Source organism: Tenrec ecaudatus, chromosome 9 (assembly GCF_050624435.1).
Source record: "Tenrec ecaudatus isolate mTenEca1 chromosome 9, mTenEca1.hap1, whole genome shotgun sequence".
Classification (NCBI taxonomy): Eukaryota; Metazoa; Chordata; class Mammalia; order Afrosoricida; family Tenrecidae; genus Tenrec; species Tenrec ecaudatus.
Window position 1 is genome coordinate 160529500 of NC_134538.1, and position 22644 is coordinate 160552143.

At 41.4% G+C, this 22644-nt stretch overlaps 1 protein-coding gene and 2 pseudogenes across 1 annotated transcript; 1 reads left to right on the forward strand and 2 right to left on the reverse strand.

The window, feature by feature from the left end:
- Nucleotides 1-3190: 3190 nt before the first annotated feature.
- On the reverse strand, nt 3191-3686 carry LOC142456645 (olfactory receptor 2A5-like; annotated as a pseudogene).
- An 11676-nt stretch (nt 3687-15362) lies between these two features.
- Nucleotides 15363-22644, forward strand: part of LOC142456648 (olfactory receptor 2A5-like) — a 33293-nt pseudogene continuing 26011 nt past the window's right edge.
- LOC142456646 (olfactory receptor 2A12-like) lies at nt 19233-20165 on the reverse strand. The gene has a single exon (XM_075557794.1). The coding sequence runs from the start codon at nt 20163-20165 to the stop codon at nt 19233-19235; it is 933 nt and encodes a 310-aa protein (XP_075413909.1).

Genomic DNA, 22644 nt, shown 5'->3' on the forward strand with positions numbered 1-22644 from the left:
CAACTATTCCAAGTAAACTGATATGCACTCAAATACCCACACAACAACAATTCATGGAGTAAACAAAAGTGAGAACAGTATAAAAGAAAGAAAGAAAAGAAAACAACAAACAAGGAGAAGTGAATCTGCTAAGAATGTGGGAGGAAATAGAGGTGAGATATAAGAAGAGGAGAAAAGAAGAAAACATAAAACAAGAACACAAAGAAAGAAAAAGAGAAGCTAAAAGGAAGGAGAAGCAGAGATAATTACAAAAATAGATAAATAGATAAAGAAATAGCTGACCCCGTATTGTGCTTTGTGACTCACGCTGTGTGTAGCACTGTCTTAGGAGTCAGGCTGCCCACTGAGGGAACAGAGTTGCCCTAGGCAGAATGTAGGGTTCTGGGAACCAGCAGTGGCTTGTGAAAGGAATGAGAGGGAGCAGAGAGATTCATACAAGCTGAGAGAGAAGCGAAAAGAACAAAGACAGAAAGAGGAAAGAGAATAAAGAGAAAGAAGGGGGCAGGGAACCCAACTGTGTTCACTAATATTGGCTGTGATGGTAAAGAGGGAGGAGAGAGAGAAGGAAATAAAGCCATAGATAACCCCTGATTGCTTACATGTGGGGCCAGCGGGGTTTAGACCCTGTCCCACAATGGCAGGTTGGTGTGCCCTTTTAATTCAGGGACCCAGTGGTGCTGGGCAGAATTGCCCTAGTTGACAAGATTGCCTTAGAGGTCTGACGGAGGTTTCCTCAGTAGCGCAGCGTGGTGTTGATGTTTGTCCCAGCTGCCTTGTGTGGTGTACAGCACTCCCACGGAGGGCAGGCTGGAATTTCTCTGCTATTTGGGTTGACTTACCCTAAGTGGAGGGTATTACCCTGAAAGCCAGTAGTGGCATATGATAGGAGAGAGTGGGAGAGTAGAGGAGAAAGAAAGAAAAAGAGAGAGAAAGAGGGAAAAAGAAACCCGAACACAAACCTGAGCCCATTGAGACTGACTTCAGTGGGAAATAGAGAAGGACTAGTGAATAGATAGAGAAGAAATAGAGGAAGTAGGTAAGGAGATAACTGAGACTTGATCATCTGTTCGTGAGAATGGAAGTATTCCAACTCTTCCTCAAGCTAGCAGGGTGGTGTACCCATTTGATGTAGGGTTCCACAGATGCTGTGTGGGATTACTTCAAAGGCAAGATTTCACCTGTGACCAGGCGTCAGCTGAGTGCTGGGGTTCGCTGGTGTACATGCCTTGTGCTGTATGTATCACTGCAGCAGGGTCTGGGCTTAGGGTGTTTCCACAGCCCCTCTAGAGCCCCAGGACAAGCAGGGCCTCCTCAGCTTTGTGTAGAATCACTGAAAAGGAAGCTGGACTTGTTGTCCTATCTAGTCTGCTGGTGGCTACTAGATCAGAGGATTTTATTTTTTATTATTTTATCTCCCTGGCCAGCTGGAATAAAATCCAATTAAATTGTCTCCCACGGTCTCTGGGCTGTAGCTTCCTGCTGTTTGAAGCTGACATTTGTTATGCAAAAAGCTTCCAGGCCCTGTAGCTGAGTTCTGGCATTCCTTAGCTAGGTTACTTCTTATGTTAATTTATGTTAAGCACCCCCAACCCCCAAGTCTGTGTCCTATTTGGAGCTGAGCAACCAGATGTGGGTTTGAGTTTTAACCAATAATATATATTTCACCCTTTCTTATGCTTGTGATGTGCCCTGATTTGGGGGGTGTCACGCTGACCTCCAGAGGGGGAAATCCAGCTTATCAGAGGGTTTGTTTCCTTCTTGACCAATTTGGAACTAAATTCGCTCCCTGGACTCCAGCGCGGGGTTCTCCTCGTGTCTGGGATTCTGTCCCCTCTCAGGCGTCCACCTGGAGAAATCCCTGCTCCCTGCAAGGGCGCAAATGGTGCCCACAGGCCAAAGGTAGAACACTTTAAAGCGTTCTTGGTTTGCTTTGTGAATGGAAATCCCACACACAAAAAAAATGGTTTCAGGAGAAAGCCTGGTACCCTAGTTCTAATTTCAGGACTCCACCTCCCTGTTTCCTTCACCTTGCCTCCCAATTTTCTGGTCTGGCAGCAACAGCTCCAGATGGGTGAGTCCTATTGGGTAACCATTTTTCCTGGTCTCCAACACAAATTATTATTCTGCAGAAAGCCAAGCGAACTTCCATTGCGCAGAGAGGATGGAAAGGAAGACAATGTCTGCTGTGAGTTCAGAGTCATCCTTCCCCTTAGGAGTCTCCTCAGTGATCTGTCTACACAATTCTTGGTAAATACTCGGTAAAGATTCCTCTGTTAACATAATGCCAAATGATCCCGAGATTCAGATGGTGAGACTGAGGCCTTGAAGCTGTAGCTACCACCAGGTGAAATACAGAAATTATACTTCCTGCACAAGCAAGTGGAGCTGTGTCTCTCAAAACACATCATTAAAGACTAGGATAAAGAACTTGAAATAAATCAGCAGCAAAATTAAGCAAAATCTAAGGATGTTATTAATCCTGTATTCCTGAAAGCAGGCGGTCACACGATTTTCTGTGATTGTTTCCAGCTGAGGCTCCAATTCATAATCTCAGTGGCTCTCACTGCAGGTCTCAGATTTGAAGGCGTGGTCAGCAGCAGGGGAACTGCTCAGAGATCATGATGGTGATGATGGAGTATTCCAAAGGCTCAGACAGGAATATTCTAGGAGTTGTCAAGGAAGGCTGAGTTTACTCTGAAGTGGCCCCCAAATGCCCTCCAAGTCTCTCCCTTTCAATTTGTCATGTGTTGTAGAATCTAGGACCAGTAGGATTGGCCTCTAAGTTGGCATCAACTGGAAGTGGATAAGCTTTCATATGCAAATAAAGAATAAATAAATTACTACTCAAGTCAGACATGATGAGATTTTTGTTTACTAATAAAGATTTATTGGGACACAGCAGCAGTGATCCATGTACATATGATCCTGTTACAACAAAGAGGATATTTCCCAAAGAATCTTAAGTTTACCATAAATGTTTACTTGTTGCTTTTTACACCTTCTCTAAGGATCAATGCCAACCTCAAGGTCATAAAGGTTTTCGCCAATCTATTTCTATTTTCTATGAGGATGTTACTTCCAGTTTTTAGCATTTGCATGAGGAATGTGGCATTTATTTTAGCACATGGTAACAAATTGAAACGTTCATTTCCCATGAGGGCAAAGCTCCCACTCTAGGACTCTCAGTGTGTCACCTTGACCTCTGGTTGCACAGCATTATATGCAGGGCACCCTTCACCTTTGTGTTCCCAAGGCTGTATGTCCAGGGGTCCAGCATCGAGTTGAACAGGCTGTAGAAGAGGGAAAGGAGCTTCTGCTGCTCCTCAGGGTGGCTGGACTTGGGGGCCATGGGCATGACAATGGCACTGTTGAAGAAGAGCCCGGCCATGCAGAGGTTGGAGGAGCAGGTGGAGAAGGTCTTTCTGTGTCCATCCCCAGACTGGATCCTCAGGATGGCAATGAGGATGTGGGTGTAGGAGACCATCACCAGGCACAGGGCCCCACTAATGTGAAAACACAAGCAACTAAAATGACCAAAATGTTTATTCAGATATCTGCACAGGCCAGCTTAAGAACAGACAGGATTTCACAGAAGTGGTTGATCTCATGAGGCCCACAAAAGGGCATCTCAGGAGGAGTCCCACATGGAGCAGGGTCAGGAGGGAGCCACAGGTCCAGGAGGTCATGTAAGGTCACTCTCCGGACTAGAGTTACACCTCAGTTCTTGGCTCCGCACGAGAAAGAATTAACGCTGAAGCCTGGCTCATGATCCAAGTGAGTTTAATGAGAGTTAAGAGAAGTTTCAGGTTTTACATGGCTCCCATAGGATTCCTCCCGACCATGCAGCCAGGCAGAGACTCTTTGGCATCTCGCAAAGATCTCTCTCCCAAGTTCTCCTCGAAAACAAGACCTCTCTCCCTTTGGGTTGCTGCCTTTTCAAGGATTCCAGGGGGAGGCATGGTGAACGACCCCAGGTCGACCCCACTGGCTGGCTTCCAATCACCTGGCCCAGGTGGGCTGATCCAGGGCTGATCCAGGTTTAACGCCCACCCATGCCCACCATGGGAAAACCTAGGCCTTTGTTCTCGTGCTTGGCTGTCTTGGGCATGCGTCAATGGACATCCCATCCCTGCCTATCTGCCTAACAGTCACTGTCAGGGTAACACAGAGCCTCCAGCTCATGATGGCAGAGTACCAGAGCAGGTGGCAGTACATTTTAGATGATGTATTTTAATTATGAACTTTTTTCATAATTAAAATACATCATCTAAAATGTACAAAAACATAGATATAGAAAGCCCATGTTTTCTATATTTATTTTAAGGTGAAAAATGAAAATTAAATATTCATTTTCATTGTAGACATGTCTTTCCTGGACATGATAATAATGATTGGCTTGTGGTGAATCATTATTTCATATTTGCGTTGCAAACCTCTGTAAACTGGATGCACTTTTCTTTATTGTTAACACCTCTTAGCCAAATTAGGCCAGTTGATTTGTGCACAGGGTGAGAGGCAGAAATGAAAAACTAATTTTGAAAAATCATGACATGTTGATAGAAATTAGAATTTACACAAACAGAAATAAGCCTTTAATATTTCCGGCAAATATAAATGAATGGAATGTGATAGGATAGAAAGGTTTTATACATTTATATTTAATACCTGACCATATTTTCAGTCACCATAATATCTTTCTCCAGGCTTAAAAAATAGTATGCTGGGTTCTAGAACAAAGCTTTTAATGTATATTATTAAACTCATGTGGTCTGCCCTTAAAAATGAGAAAAATTACCCTGCTCAAGGAAATGTTAGGAATAACATACATTGCTATTGTGTTGCCTCTGCAATCCCGTCACACTTCATATGTGTGTCATTCGTCGTGCGAATTTAGATGATCTGAAATATAGAGGTATGCTATAAACAAGGTCTCTAAATGGACCTTGTCTGATCGTGTTGTAATAAAAGAAAATAATGTACCATGTAGCTCGATATCTTTAAATTGACCTTTAGTCAAGCTCACTTGAAAACAATAACATCATTTATCAAGCGTTCAAGAGGGTGGGAGGTTGGGGGAAGAAGGAAAAAAAATAGGGAGCTGATACCAAGGGTTCAAATAAAGAAAGAAAATGTTTTGAAAAGGATGATCGCAATATATGTACAAATGTGCTTGATACAATGTATGTGTGGTTTGTTATAAGAGCTATGAGTCCCCAATAAGATTACTTATTAAAGATTTTAAAGAAAGAAAGAAAAAAGAAAAAATAACCTCTCCAACCTCTTGTGTTGACGAAATGAGGGAAATAACTAATGCCTAGTGGGGAAGAGTCAGGGAACGCACTAGTCTTTGATAACATGACATCATATAGACTGTAGTTTCGAGTCCAGACAAGAAAATTACATATAATCCCTGTAATTCAGCTCATCAAACTAGAACAGGCAGAGTCAGAATAGCTGTATCCATAATCTCACGCTATGAGAACTGACACCCAGCCAAAGAAGATTGGTCCGCTGTGTCTCATTCTACAGCTACAAAGGACCATTGCTGACCATAATTTGTGGTCAAGCCTTTCTCAAAAGTCCTCATGGTAAAGGTTCATGCTTGAAATCTAATGATTTGGCCTCTAACCTTTGAATTTCCAGTATGTTGTCCTGACTCTCACTGCTAATAGAGTGCCCTGAGATCTAACTGAGTGCTTTGCCATGACTGCATTGCAATAGACTCAGCAGTTGCATGCATGATAAACGTGAGAAATGCTTTGTTGTTGTTTTTAGGTGCTGTCAAGTCACTTCAAGCCCATAGTGCACCTACTTACAACCGTACCCTGTACCATCCTCACCATTGTTTCTGTGTTTGACCCATTGTTGCCGCTATGATGTCATTCCATCTCACTGAAGCATGCTCTTTTTCACGATGCCTTTACTTTACCAAGCACGACGTCCTTGTCCAGACAGTGGTCTCTGCTGGCAACATGTCCACATGTGCAAGACTGATTCTCACCGTCCTTGTCTCTAAGGAGCACTCTGGCTGTTCTCCTTCCAAGACAGACATGCTTGTCCTCTTGGCCATCCTAGATATTTCCAACAATTTTTGCCAGCACCACACTTCAAACGCGTGTATCTTAGCTCTTCTTATACAATATTCAAGCTTCTCATGCATATGAGCCAATTGAAAGGACCACAGCTTGGATCAGGCACACCATACCTCTCACAGTAACTTCTCTGCTTTTTGACACTCTAAAGAGATTTTTTGAAGCAGATTTTACCTCTTGAGTGTTGCTTCCATGAACATGGATTGTAGATTCAAGCAAGACAAAATCCTTGACATTGTCAATCATTTCTCCATGTATCACGATGCTACCTATTGATCCAGTTGTGAGCATTTGGGTCTTCTTTACATTGAGTTGTAATCTATACTGATGGCTGCAACCCTTGATCTTCATCCCCAAGTGTTGCAAGTCAGCCTCATTTTTAGCCAGCATGGTGTGTCATCTGCATATGGCAGTTTGTTAATAAGCCTTCTTCGAATCCTGATGCTACACTCTTCTCCATATACTCCAGCTTCTCTGATCATTTGCTCAGTATACAGATTGAATAGTTATTGTTAGAGGATACAACTCTGACACACCTTTCCTGATTTTAAACCATGCACGATTTCCTTATTCTGTTCACACAATTGCCTCTTGATCCATGCAGATGTTCTAAATAAGGCCAAAGAAGGGTTGTAGAATTCCCATTCTTCTCAAGGGCATCTATAGTTTACTACAATTCACAGAGTTGAATGCCTTTGCATGGTCAATAAAACCCAAGTAAACATCTTCCAAGTATTCTCTGTTTGATCCAAGAACCATCTGACATCAGCAATGATATCACAGGTTCCACTTCCTCATCTGAATACAGACTTGGCCTCTAGGAAACTCCCTGTCAATGTGCTGCTGCAACTGTTGTTGAATGATTTTCAGCAAAATGTTACTTGCATGTCATATCAATGACATTGTTCTGCAATTTACACAATCTGGTGGATCACCTGTCTTTAAAATGGGTACAAATATGGATCTCTTCCAGTCAACGGGCCAGGTAACTACCATCAACATTTCATGGCATAGATAAATGTGTTAGTCTGGGCAGACTAGAGAAACAAATCCATGGACACACATAAGTGTATCAGAAAGAGGTTTTACAAGATCAATATACAAGAGCAATTCATCACGGAGAAAACATGCCAGCCCAGTCCAGATCAAGTCTGTAAATCTGATATTAGCCCATATGTCTGATATCAATCTATAAAGTCCTCTTGAAACTCCCAAAACAAATTCAATGAAGCCAAAGGCAGGACTCTCACAAGCCAGTAGGTAGAAAATCTTTGGATCCAGTGGCTTTGTAAGCATCTCAGCACTGGCAGGGGTCTCTCTGTGTCCTCTCTGGTTTCCGAGATCTGGTTGGATCCATGTGGCTTGTTTTCTGCAATGGAAGAGGTGTCCTTCTCTTCCAAAGAGGAAGTCCCAGGTTTCCCAGAATTCTCAGGAGAAGGCCACGCCCACACAGAAGTCTCATTGGCTATCTCCAGATTGACAGCCTAGACTCCACCCCTACACTCTGAATCCTTAAATTGACATCACATTAGGTGACTGTCACGGAAAGTAAGTGTTTCCAGTGCTTATTCAGCCTTCTGAAACATCTCTATTGGTGCTCCGTCAATTCCAGGAGTCTTGTTTTGGGCCAATGCTCCCAGTATAGCTTGAACTTCTTCCTACAGTAACATTGGCTCTCACTATTATGTTACCAGTTAAAATGGTTGCATGCATACTCATTTATATATATATCTTTCCATAGCTAATTTTAAACCACAAGTATTTCCCAATCTAATGAAAGCATTTCCATATGTGAAGACAATGTTTTGCAAACATTATTCAAAGGAACATGGTATTTATTTTAACCAAAGACTTTGTGACAAAAGTCTTTTACAATTTCTCACAGGAATTATTTTGTTTATACTTCTCATATTTTCAAAACCTTGACATAATTTCTTTTGAATCTATGTTTTCTTTATTCATGGTTACTTCTTTAGTATGGACTCTATAATCATCATTATTTCTATATTTTATAGCCATATTTTTTCATGATTTTGTAGGATGTATTCTAAATATACACAAGTGAAGATTCTCAAGATAGAGAAAAGTCAAGCAAGTGGTACCTAATGCCAGGTTTCCTAGTGCTCATTTGTGTGATCTCAGTCCTCACTGACACAATGAGCTATCATCTAGCCTCTTACCATGTGGCCATGGTAACCTCTGCTCAGAGGAGATGTGGGGAGTCAATCCCAGCAAGGTCTGGAAGGACTATGCTCTCCAGGAGCAGGAAGAGCCTGGTGAATTCTGGGACAAGAAGATAGTGAACCTAAACGGAGGAAGCAGGAGGCTGGTAATACTCATTCTCCCCTTGTTTCCAGTATTAGTGAATGGGAACTGACATACGATTCCAGTTGTCAGTTGGGCTCCATGCACTTCACTTCCTCCATGATACAGGACAGCATTCAGCCTTACAACAGAGGATCTGGCTCCGTTGTTCCATGTGCAATGAATGTGACTTGACTACAAAGCCACCAACATTTTAAAGTACAAACACAGTTGTACAGATAGGTCTCTGGGGCCTTTATGTAAGCGAAGGAACATTCTGAAAGCTTACTGTGAAATCCCTAGCAACGGGGCATCCCTAAAGAGAACTGGTTTCAATTCTGCCTATTGTTACGGAGTAGGTCATTTATGCCAGATTTTTTTGCCCAGATTTAAAAAAAATACATATTGCTTGTTACTAGGGAAGAAAAGCAAGTTACTCCCATTTAGAAAAATCCACACTTTAAGACAAAATAAAAATTGCTTATTGTTGCTACTCCTATGGAAGGCAATACTCACAAAGTTTTGCTAGGATTCTAGATTTCAGTGAACATTTTTTTGGGTTCCACGGGGTAGCTGAACACCCGACACAGGTTTAACCCTTCAAAGGAAAATGTGGAGCTTGACACCCTCTATTTTATTTTTCTTCATTGAGGTATGTATTTTTACTTGCTCTGATATAGAAAATGGATCCCTCATGGCAGATTAAGTGTTCTGTTGTTAGTATAAAGGTTGGCATTTGGAACCTTCTAGTCACTCCTGAGGTGAACACTTTGGCAATCAATTTCTACAAAGAATGATGGTCTTGAGAAGCCCGTTGCCAGTCTGCCTGTAAGGCTCCCAGCAGTCTAGGTGACTGCAAGGCAAGGGTTTGGTGTGGGCTGGTACAGGAAAAGGCCAAGATTTAGTATCAGCTGAACATAGAGACTACCCAGATGTACCGTGGAAGAATGACATGATAAGCTACATTTAAAAATCCAGTCACGGGAAACAGTGGTGCACAATATCACGTCGGGACCCAAGAATGAGGAGCACCACGTGTTGGAATCTACTTGACAGCAATTTGGTTTGGTTTGGTTTCGTATTCTTTTCAGAATAGATCCAACTGAGGACGAACTCGATTGCAGCATCCATGGAGTGAGTGACTCAACAAGCAAAGCAAAGTTGTAAGATCGCAAAGTGTCTGCAAACCTGAAAGTCCACAGTTACTAACCACCAGCCATTCCTCTAAGAAAGAGCAGGCTTGTTTGCGCTACAGCCTCGGAAACCCACAAGGGAGATCGGCCCTGTCCTATGGGGTTGCTTTGAGCCTGAATCAACTATATGGTTGTGAGAGGTTGTATTTTTGCTAGTTTGTTTCTTTCTTTGTGTTATCAGTAATATATTATCTCAGGATCCCCACTCATAAATCAGAGAATCAGAAAAAAATTAAATAAGCCTGGAACTTTGAAATGTAGACGTGAAACTGACAGGATGTCTCTTCATTTCGCCTTGAGATGACATAGTGGATTCCACCTTGAACTCCTAGCCCAACAGCAGTTTGAATCCCTTGCCCCTCCCACAGGAAAAAGATGTCCTTGTCTGTGGATGGTCCTCTAAAAGGTTAGTCTTGAGAACCCACAGTGGTACTTCTGCTTTGTCCCATATTGCTGCTCTGAGTTAGAATCAGCTTGATGGTAATAGAGGCAGGAGTCTTCTTGGTGCAGTAGCCAAGATCTCAACTGGTCACCAAAAGGTTGATCTCTCAAAGGCCTGAGCCTTTTCTTGGGAGAACCATGCAGAGTTACATTCTTGGAAACCCTCGTGGCAGTTCCCCTCCATCTTATGGAGTCACTGAATCTGAATAGACCCAATGGCAGTGGAGGTGGACTTTGTTTTAGTCCAAGAGTAGATCAGTGACTTTCCCAGAGACTTCTCAGAATTAGCCTGCTTGCTTTTGGTGAACACAATAGACCCAGGTCTGCTGGTGAGAACCTCCCCCTTCCAGAGTGAGCCAAACCAAAGAGCCTCTCTCTGGAAATTCCCGGCCCTTGGCCAATAGCCTCCTACTGGCCACATTGGAGTCTTCCCGACCTGGGGCATGGACTCTCAAGTGAACACCTGCAAAGCCGTGTCACGGCATGGATTTTGGCTTGGCTTTAGTGAGACTGGTCACCTTAGGCTTCTTTCCCAAGTCTCCAGTGTCTTTACAATGGGGATCCCTGGAAATATCCAGAAAGCATTGTCGGTAACGTATGTTGCACTCTCATGCAAAGATTGTTGAATTACATTTATTTGAGATCATAGGCACAATTTTGACTACGAAAATTGATTGATTCGTATTTTTAAAATCTATGCAGGGGGAATTAGTGATATCAATGTATAAAGATAAAGTAAATTTCCAGTTTACACAATTTGGAATGTGAATTCTCTTCCTTTTTGGATAATACAAATTTATTGATTTAATAACAGAAGCAATTAGTGGATGTACCAAAACTGCATCAATAATCAGTCCCCATGAAAAAGCAGAAAGGAAGGTTCAGAGAGCTCAAAATTCTAAGACCTTTCAGGCCACATTGTATATATTTTAATCTCTCTTCTAAGGAGATGGAGCTCTGGTGGTGCAGTGGTTACATATTGGGCTGTGATCCACATGGTTGGCAGTTTGAAACAACCAGCTGCTTTATAGATTAAAGCATGGGTGTTCTACTCCAGTCAACAGTTACAATCTCAGAAACCCACCAGAGTCGTTATGAGCTAGCATTGACTCAACATCTATGAGTTTGTTTGTTTGCTCAGTTGTTTGGTTGATTGATTTTCTAAGGAGTATGCCCAGGGATCATAAAGAACTATCCACCTGTCTCTTGAGCTGATTAAGCTGCAGGAAAGCAGAGAGATGGAGCTCATTTTCAGACTCAGTCACTGCAGAGACTCTGGTGACTCAAGCAGCTGAGAGGGTGGCTGAGAGGGTGGACTAGGCTTGGGCAGTGTGAAAGGACCCAAGAGATCTCTCTATGTGAGCTGTTCATCTGTATCCTTCCATGCCCAGGCAGCTTAAAAATACATGTTGGGTGCTTCGGAATCATCGGAGGACCACTGTCCCTACCAGAATACTATGACTTATCCCAGAACACTCACTATGAAAATAATCCGGAATAAAGGATTTCATATGTGAAATACTTTTAAAGAAATTTCTAGAATAAAAACATTCATAAACTAACAGTCCAGAATAAAATATTCATATGGGGCATAAATGAAGTTTGCCAACACATTGTGTAGTATAACATTTTTTCATTTCATCAGATGTGAGCAACATCCAGATCACATATTCTGGGTGTAACGCTCAACATCAATCACACTTGCGCCATTTCGTAGCAAAAGATACGAGGCAAAAGCCTTATCGCAAAAAATCATTGTTGGCTATGTGAGTTGCGAGACCTGGGAATGTGGTAAATCAGTAGAGACAAAGACACAGCTATTATTTCGGGTTCGTATGTCAGAGCACCTTCTTTCCCTCTACAAAGGCCTGGGGTGAGCCCACCATCACCGATACCACAGTGAAGGATGTCACTGCCAGATTAAGTTCTCGTCTCAGAATGACTTCAGGGGACAGGATGAAAGAAGAGCTGCAAGATGCCAGCCTTGGTCCTTGTAGAAACGGACCAATCAGCCCTGCCTGAGGAGGACCTGTGCCCAAAAGTGGGACGCAGGGGTCAGTGGATTAGGAGAGGTGGTCAGGCTACCATCTGATTGTGGGCAACATTGCCTGGGTTACCTATTCTAAGTTTCATTACTGTTGGCTGGAAAATGACCTAATGGGCAATGTGAAAAATAAATGCCATTCAACTGCACATGCTTCGAGTATGGGGAGAAAAAGCTAGGTTTTTTTTTGACACCTTTATTAAGGGAGACCACAAGCTAGACTGGTGGAACAGAATGCAAACAACCAGAATAAAAAATCCAGTGCATCCATATTAGCCAGCAAATGCTTTCCGGGTCATCTTGTCTTTTCTAGAACCTGCTCATGGTGGCCACACCAGGAGTAGTAAACCTGAGATTCCCGGCCTGACAATGAGGATAGGCCTGTGTCAGAAGCTGATGATCCAGGGAAGGACATTTGTCACTGATGTACAGACAGTGGTGGCTGCTCCTCCCCAGGTCCATCTCCCACGCGCAGTCGCTGTCTTGGGGAATGAGCTTTTTACTTGGAGCGCTGTTGTCTCCGGCCATTTCTTTAAACAAAGTCTAGGACACAGAATGCTCGTCACCTAGATGAATGGACAGCCTATAGAGTGGGGTTGAGTCTTGCCCCCAAAGCAGCTCACTGCACCCTGTTACAGAACACTGACCGAACTTCATCATGATTTTGTGTTTTGAGAGCAAGGCCCTCTTCGCTCATCCCTAGAGGGAAGGGTATCATTGACTACTACCTTATCAGCATGGGACCCAGTGAGTGTATCTCCATGTTTATTCTGTGTGTTCTTTGGGTAGTCCCAAGGGAATGAGTTCCTCTGTGCTGATTTGGAGTTAATGAGTTATTGTTTCTGAATATGATTCAAGATCCAGCCAGAGGAATTGAAAATATTATGGTCAAGTCATAAATTCATTTCTTCCTGTACTCAGACTTGTCTCCACAATTGTAAGACAGTTTCCTTGACCACTTCTCCATCTTGAATGTCCAGAAGTGACTAATATAGGAGATTACTTATTGGGCTCCTGCATTAACTTGAAGGGAACAAGACATGGGTTTTTGTCCCAGTAACCAGCTGCTTTAAGTCCCAAATGGGGAGTGTTTATTTTATCATGAGTTTCAATTGACACGATGGCAGTGAATTTAGTTTTAATTCTGATCACTCATTACCCAGTTACACAATGGTCCCCATTAGGGAGTCATCTTGGAGAATTATTTATTCCTGACCCAAAAAAAAAGACAAAAATAATTCTTAGAAAATACTCAATTTGAGTGAACAAGTGACCATCCAGCTCAGAAGCAATAAAGCCCACATGGAAGAAGCACACCAGCCTGTGCGATCATGAGGTGCCAAAGGGACCAGGTATAAGGCATTATGCAATATATATATATACACACACACACACACACACACACACACACACACATACCATGGTGGGGGAAGTGCCGAGTGGAGACCCAAGGCCCATTTGTCGGCTACTGGAGATCCCCTCATAGAGGGGTTTAGGAGAGGAGATGGGTCAGTCAGGGTACGATGTAGTACCGATGAAGAACACAGCTTTCCCCCAGATCCTGGATGCTTCCTCCCCCCAGCTACCATGGTTCGAATTCTACCTTGCAGAACTGGATGGGGCAGAGGATGTACACTGGTGCATATGGGAGCTGGAGGCACTGGGAATCCAGGGTGGATGATACCTTCAAGACCAGGGGTGTGAGGGGCGATCCTGGGTAAGTAGAGGGTGAGTGGGTTGGAAAGGGGGAACTGATTACAAGGATTCACATGTGACCTCCTCCCTTGGAGATGGACAGCAGGGAAGTGGGGGAAGGGAGACTCCAGATAGGGTGAGATATGACAAAATAACAATCTATAAATTATCAAGGCCTCATGAGGGAGGGAGAATCTGGTACAGAGGGCTTAAGTGGAGAGCAAATGCTTTGAAAATGATTAGGGAAAAGAATGTACGGATGTGCTTTGTACAATTGATGTATGTATATGTATGGATTGTGATAAGAGTTGTATGAGCCCATAATAAAATGTTTTTTTTAAAAAGGAAAATACTCAATTTAAGTTTTTCAATCAGAAATCATTTTGTTTTAGCAGTCTGAATGGCCACCTCTTCCTTTTAAATGTCTTTTATGATTTAACCTCCATCTCAGACACATCTAGCTCATTTAGCCTCCGTGTGGCCTTTCTCCTCCTGCATGGAGGCCAACACAGCAGGGACGTGTGTTTCTCACACAGCCTCTCACGTCTTGTCCCTCTCTCTTCATGATCTGAGTCTCCTGTCAGTCTAGGTCTCCACAGAACTTTGGTTCTTCAAATGGGATGCAAATGGTATGTTCACAATAGTAATAACATATTTAATCTACATTAGAGAATAGAAAAATGTACTTTAAAGCAGAATAAATGAGGGGCATTTGAGTTGTTTTTAAATAATGGATGTGAGCAGTCGATCCTCGCTGCAGTCACATGCTTCATCTGCCATGCTTGCCCCTCTAGGTCTCAGTCTTGAAGAACTTATTTCTATTTTGTCTTTTATGTCTCCTTGCTTCATCCATTTGTATCCCAACATAGGTTATGAAAGACACTCCTGGGTCTTCTTAAATTATCCGTCCTACAAGCTTTTCTTCTTTTGCTGATAGAATAAGAATTTACTGTTAGCACACTTTTCTTCCTTCTCTGATACACTAAATTATTTACTGATAGCATGCTTCAAAGCTGTGCCTAAGGAATAATTCTACTATAATCTGTGACATTATATCAAGTGTGGGATCTGGATGGTCAGGTCAGTGGGAGCACAGTTTAGATCAGCGGAAAATAGAAATGTACAAGGTGTCCCAATTATGACCCCTCTACCATGGCGAGATTATACCATGTCCCTGCTGCTGAAGTGAAAGGAGGAGCTATGGACAGATACATACCTGTCTATCAAGTTCTTTAGGAAATATGAGAATGTGCAGGAAACTAAACAAAGATCATGTTTTTAAGGAACTATTTTCTGAATCATCGTGATGGTATATGAGAGACATTTGTCCCTCCTTGACACGTTTCTGTAGCTCCAAATGGATATATATATATATACAAAAAGTTAAAACATCTCATAGAATGTGTGCTAAGTAGGAACCAACATGCAACCTCAATATGAGGTCATTTTTCAGTTAAGGACCTTCAATTTTTATTCATAGCTCTTTGCTGACTCCTTGAGAAATCTATGTCTTACAAGCTGTTATCCAGAAATGAGATGTGATCAATCCTGGGTTAGAGATCTCATCTTGGTGGATCTCAGGTCAGTGCACCCATGGAACTGCTTCTCTTCTGGATCTTCTCCCTGTTCTTCATCTTCAGTCTGCTGGTAAATGGGAGGACCGTGGGGGCTCCTCTACCTGCGCTCCAAACTACACAACCCAAAATAATCCTTTTCACATTTCATTTCATCCTTATGGCGTTTGCTCCCAACTATGCTCTCTAGAGAAGGTTGAGAAATATACTTTTGTAAAAATATTATGCAGATTTTTATCTTTCTTTCTTATCTTTTTTTTCTGCCTCTGTCTGCCTGGACTTCCATGGTCTATACAGCAGCCCAGGCAGCACTCATGGGCAGGCAGTGTTGAGAATGACTGCATCAAGAGAGCACTTGGAGATGTGAGGTGGTGCGTGCTGTCCCAAGTGAGTGGGCCCTGCACAAGGTCTTACTAATCCTGCTGTCTTTATTCATGGTTTTTCCACATCCATCAGAGAGTCAAACATGGTGGGTAGTTCGCAGTAACAAAGGCCGGCCTTCAGGACTGCTCAGAGAAAGATCCATTTTCTTCCATACAAAATACATGCTTGGATGTCCACAGTTCAGGTCTACATCCCTGTCTCTGGCATCTCCAGGGCCTGCAGGTGATGTTCCCCTCTGAGTAACTGTGTCGTGCAAGAAGACAGAGTAGCTGTTCTTTACTGATTTGGGGGAGCTTTGACCTGACCGTGGACCTTACCTGCCAAGATTTCTTCATTGATAGGTTCATCTTAGCTGTAATCAACCTGATCGCCCTTCTCTCATCCTAGTGAGCTGAGAAATTAGCCTATTTCTCTGAGAGAATACCACCTCACCAGTCAACCTGACGAAGTTTCAGAGAGATGCTGTTTGTAGGAAAACAAAGACTATTTCAGCTAGCCTCCTGAAATCATACATGCTTGATGAGATGGAACAAGAGTTGAAAATAAGTGTCATAAATAAATTAAAGTGTCAATTAATCATCTTAGCATATGAAAAACAAAAGAAACCATCAAAAGGGAACTAAGTGGAAATGATGGTAATAGGTCAAACATAACATATTATGATTAAAATAAGAATCTCAAAAGTGGAGTAGTTAAAAGTAAAAAAGAATATCAATTCAGTTAATTTCCTGAGATAATGACATCAGATAAATGACTTTTTTAAAAGAGAAAGGAAATATACGAGTCAGAAAATACAAACAAAAATGTCAAAAACTTTGAAAGCAACAGTTGAAGAATGAAAGTCTATGTAAATTTAAAACAAAGAAATATGAGAAGATGTCCTAAACTTGACAAATCTCAGATATGGGAAAAAGCATGAGGAACATGAAAAGCAATAAAGGATGGATATGCAAAAAATAAATATGAATAATGATGAACTAAGCGCCCAATAAATGTTTAGCAAAAGAAAAGGAGGAAGTAAAGGAAAACTGAAAGATATAGTACAATAATAGCATGATAATAATATAACATTCTAGAGAAGTATTGTAGTAATAAATAGGAAGAACTTTACTTTGGAATTAAAAATATTGACCACAACCCAAACACCAATTAACAGGAAAAATGTATAAGTGATTCCTTTTAATAAATTTATTGGCATATACTTCACATAGCATACAATTTAATCATTCAATCATTATAAGAAGAGTTGTATAATCACAACCACAAGCAATTTCGGAACATTTTTTGTCATACTAATTTTTATTAGCTCTCCAATACTCCAAAATTTGCTGTGCCCCTTGTCTATTAATACTCCAAAATTTGCTGCGCCCCTTGTCTATTAATCCAGTTACTTTCCCTATAGTTCTACCTCTCTTGAGTTTCATGTACGGAAAATCATACAAAACAAAAACAAGATTAGAACAACAAAAAAGAATTATGACTAGACAAAACAGAGAAAAAAACTCTATCAAAAATAAAGCAGAAAGTATTAGAAGCTCAAACAACTTTAAAATGGGTCAAAAGGGAGATCAAATGATAAAGTAGTACATTTTAACCTAACTACATCTGCCCTAATTGCCTTTACAATGCTCTATGTGATGATAACATGACAATTCACATCAGGAATTCACCAGAGGCTTAATCCATGTGGGGACGCAGCAAATGAATTTCAAGTTTCCGCTGTCATCCATAGCCTTCTGAAAATCAGATGTTTATCACTTAAGCTGCGATACTATTTCCTCCTTCAGATTTGGATTTTATTGGTTGCGATCCTTAGATCACACAGACTGGCGTGCTTATTCCATGTGGGCTTGGTTGACACCTCAGTTAGATGAGAGTCTGTTTGAAGACAAGCCTTGGAGACCTCAGACACTGGGCTTTCTGGGAGCTGGGCAACATCCGGGGTCTTCACAACACTTTTTCCATAGCACTGATATCATCAGTGATCTTTACAAAATTATTTATCTTAGAGACAATACTTTTTTCTGTAAGAGATTAGGGATTTGTCATACCCTGGTGTTTACAATTTTAAGCTAATTTTATACATCCAAATTTCTGCATTCTTAACTTTCAAATTATATATATATATATATATATGCACATTTAGATGTGATAGCTAGGACAGTCAAATCTTATGAGAAGATATATTTTTAATGTTGCAAATCAAAAATAGCAGAGAAATGTATTAGTGGGAGATTTTGTAGAACTTGGGAACCTGTTACATGCGGAGGGTTTTAAGGTTAGAAGTTAGTATGTTCATCTTAACATTGGCTCAGTGGAACCAGAAATGGAGAAGAAAACCATAAAACACCTTATTATCCAGAGATGATTGCAACCAAGACAGTGTCGCTCCGAGTTTTAGAGAAATTCTCGTGTTTTGGATTCTCCTGAGCTATTGTCTACATGAGTCTTCTCTTTATTTGAAAAAGGTCCATCTATTACAATAACTCCAAAATAACCTGAGTTTAGAAAGTGAGAATGGCACTTTTCCAGATTATCTACCAGCACATGGACCTCAACAAGTATACTTCCCACTATGTGGAGAGTGTTTCTCACCAACAATACTAAAAGCTTAAATTAATTCAGCATATAGTGAATTATATAAGTACTCTTACCTAATTAAGTATTCTTAATACATACACAGCAAACATTTAGAAGTTAGCATAATCCAAGATCCGGATTAATCCAATATTAGCAAAACCAATTGGTACAAGAGGTTTCTGTGCTTGTGTCTACTGGATTTCTGAAGCTCTAATTTATAATGTTTTTGGTTCTCATTCCAGGTCTCAGGTTCAAAGGAGTGATCAATTGCATGGAAACTGCTCTGAGGTTCTAATGATGATGGAGCAAGCACTGGTCATTGCAGTCGAAGTTTAAGACTAGATAAGCTTTAGCACTTGCCAAAGAAGGATAGGATCAATCAGGAGTGGTTCCCAATTGCCCTCCAAGTGGAACCCTCTGAAGAGATCCTGTCTCAGGTTGTGGTTTCTGGGGCCACCCAGGATTGGCCGCTAAATTGGTATCAACTGAAACTGAATGAACTCTCAGCTGCAAATAAAGAATCAGTAAGCCCCCACTCCTGGGCTTAATCTGGCCAAGTTTTCTTTGTCAATAAAGTTTGATTGGAACACAGAAATGTTCACCCATGTCCACATTCTGTGGCTCCTCTTGCCAAAAGACCTTCTGGTCTTTGTTACAACAGAGATCAGAAGACCCCAAGGTTCTCATGTGTTGACCATGAAATGTTTCCCACTGCTGTTACTTCTTGTGTCTTATCAAAGAACCAATGCCAACCTCAATGTCATGAAGGTATTCTTTTTTTCCTATAAGCACTTTAGCTTAAGTTTGTAAAGTTCAGGTCAGGAATGTTACATTTTAGGTGACATTTCTTCCAGCATGTGATAAAAACTTGCAATGTCCATGTGCCACAGGGCAAAGCCACCAATCCAGGGCTCTCTGACATCTGTCAGATTGAGCTCTCCTTGCACAGCACTCTCCGCAGGGCACCCTTCACCTCTGCGTTCCTCATGCTGTAGATCAGAGGGTTCACCATAGGGTTGAACAGACAGTAGAACAGGAAAATGACTTTCTGCTGCTCCTCAGAGTGACTGGATGCAGGAGTCATGTACATGACAATGGCACTGCCAAAGAAGAGCCCGACCACACAGAGGTGGGAAGAGCAGGTGGAGAAGGCCTTCCTGCGTCCATCCCCAGATTGGATCCTTATGATGGCGATGAGGATACGGGTGTAAGAGAACAGTATGACGGAGAGGGGCCCCAATGCAACAAGCGCACAACCAGCAGAGAGGACCAAGAGGTTGAGCGATATGTCAGCACAGGCCAGCTTAAGGACAGACATGAATTCACAGAAGAAGTGGTCAATCTCATGAGGTCCACAGAAAGGCAACCTAAGGATGAGAATTATATGAACTAGAGGCAAGAGAAAGCTAAGTATCCAGGAGGTCACTGCTAGGGTAATACAAAGCCTCCAGCTCATGATGACCGAGTATCTAAGGGGATGGCAGATGGCCACGTAGCGATCATAGGACATCACCACCAGGAAAAGACATTCTGCCGTACCAAAGGACATACAGAATAAGGTCTGCATCATGCATGGGACAAAGAAGATGGTTCTTTTCTTGCTCAGAAGGTTCACCAGCATCTTGGGGACATTGTTGGAGGCATAGGACACGTCCACAACTGCCAGATGCGAGATGAAGAAGTACATGGGAGTGTGCAGTCGGGGATCCAGGCAGATGAGCCCCACAATAGCCCCATTTCCCAGCAGGGTTAAAACATAGCACAAGGAGAAGAGCCCAAAGAAGAAGTATTCCAGTGAAGGGTCCACGTGGAATCCCAGTAAGGTGATCTCTGAGATCCAGGTCTGGTTGTCCCCCATGCTCATGCGGCTCAAATGGATGGGGCCAGGGCTGCAACATGAAGGACGGAGCTGAAGAGCTATCCAAGGTGCACAATATGTAAGGAGTGATGGAAAAAGAGAGTATTTACAAAGGAATCATTGCACATGGATTTTCTTTATTTTATTTTCTGAAAATTATCTCTTTTAGATAAAAAGGGTCAAGGCCCCATAGTGTTTTCAAGTTCCTCTGCGACCCTAGTGGTCGAAGTTCAAAATCACCAGCTACTCTGAAAGAGGAAAACAGGGCTTTCTACTGCCTCACAAATTACTGTCTCCGAAACTCACAGGAGCAATTCTATCCTGTCCTGCAAGCATAGACTGGACGATTAACTGGCAGTAAGTTTTCAGTTATGGTTATTTTATTTTTAGTTGCATTATTAAACTAAGTCAGTATTCTCATAAAAATTAAGAATAATCTTTGTTCAATGAAATTGTTGAAACAATATATAGGCTGTTCGGTATGTTTCTGCAATGCTATCAGAACAAAGAAATTTTGAAGCAAACTAAAGAAATCTGGAATAATGAGTTAATTGACCAACTGACCTGAGAGATCCATAACTGTGCTCCTTCCAAAGAAAGGTGACCCAACAGAGTAGAAATTATCAAACAATATCAATGATATTATCTTCAGGTCACCTTAGCTCAAGATAATTTTTTTTTAAGTTGGACCAGGAAACCCACATGGAGCTGCCTGAAAGTCAAGTTGCATTCAGAAGAGGAGGTGAAGTCAACGATATGGATCATGGCTGATGTCACATGGATCTTGGCTGAAAACAGAGATACCAAAATGTGCTTACTTGTGTTTTATTGATGATGTATAGGCATTGGACTGGTTGAATTATAACAAGCTATAGATCATATTGAACAAGGGAATTGTAGAATCCCTTAAACATGGTCCTATGGACCTGACCAAAGACCAAATGACAGTCGTTCCAATAAAATAAGCGGATAATGAATTAGAAAAATAAGTTCATTGAGGCTATTTCAGTTCAATATATCTTTGTCAGACTGTAAGCTGAGCAAATAACTGAGACACTGGACTATGTGAAGAAGAATGTGGTCAGGATGGGAGAAAGGCACTTGGCACAGCCTTGCACACTCAAAGACAAGAAGTCCTGATGCACTTAGTGATGAAGACCCAAAAACTTACCCTTCAATCTGGATTACACCTCAACAGCAAGACAACAAAAATCCTCACAACTAAATGAATTAACAACCCTTAACAAATGGAAAAATGAATGTGTCTAGAAAGGATCAAATTTTAGTTGGGTTCAAAATCAAAGTTCATGGAAGTAGCAGCCAAGAAATCAAATGTCATTGATGTTGTGTGAATGTTGCCTCAAACAAGCAAATATAAATCCTGTTCAGAGTTTCAGGAGCAATACTACGATATTATCACTTGGGGGATTAAAATATGCCTGACACTCCATGTTAATTTTATCTCAGATGCATATATAGAGATTAGACAAGAATTGATGCATTTGAATTATGACATTGGAGAAGAATATTGAATATGACATGGACTACCAGAAGACAAACCAATATATTTTTGAAGTCTTACAGACAGAATACTCTTTCATATTGAGAATGGGGACACTTTTCTCAAGGGTCATGGCCCTGTTATCTGGAGGGAATAGTCCCCAGGGAAAGACACAATTGGTTGGTCAAGTGGGGGTCATGGGAAGAGAGGAAGCCTCTCAAATGAAGTCATTGGCTCTAACAAATGGATGAAACATAAACTATGAGAAAGGGGCAAGACCAGTAAGTGTTTGGTTCTGTATTACACAGGGTTACTATGAGTCAGACCTCATTGGAAAACATCTAACAAAAGTGACATATAGGAGGCTTTAAAAAGTTGGGAAATTGCATATACGTTTCATAGGATTTTTCCACCATAGTTTATAGCCTTATATTTCTATGCAGTAGTCTATCATCTTAGGTCCACCATGTGTTCTGTGAAACTGTCTGTCTTGTGATTTCAACTTGTCTGAGCACCACAATATACAGGTATTCTCCAAATTATATACCAAATTATGTTTCATACAGTATAAGCTCCAAGTTGTATATTATGTAATACACACCCCAATGTAAACCCCAAATTGTATGTTACACAAAATATTCCCCAAATTACAAATGAGTCCTACTTTTAAATCTGTCTCTATTTTTCTATTTATATGTAAATCAGGCCAGTTAGGTACCAGTTGTACATGAGTTAAATTCTGGTCTTTGTGTACTCATTACCTATCTATAGAGAGAAGCATAAAAAGACACCTCCAGATACACGGAAACACCTTTAACACAATAATTAATAATAATTATATTGATTCACTTATGAAAATCCATGGAATTTGCTTCAAATTTTTGATAAAATAGGTTTTATGGGAATTGGGACCAGGACTTAGAGTTTGCATGCTTGAATGGATGTCATTTGGATCATTGCATGTTTATTCAATGTTAT

Excerpts from the sequence above, each read along its gene's own strand:
- LOC142456646 (XM_075557794.1), bottom strand. The coding sequence starts at position 20,165 with ATGGGGGACAACCAGACCTGGATCTCAGAGATCACCTTACTGGGATTC.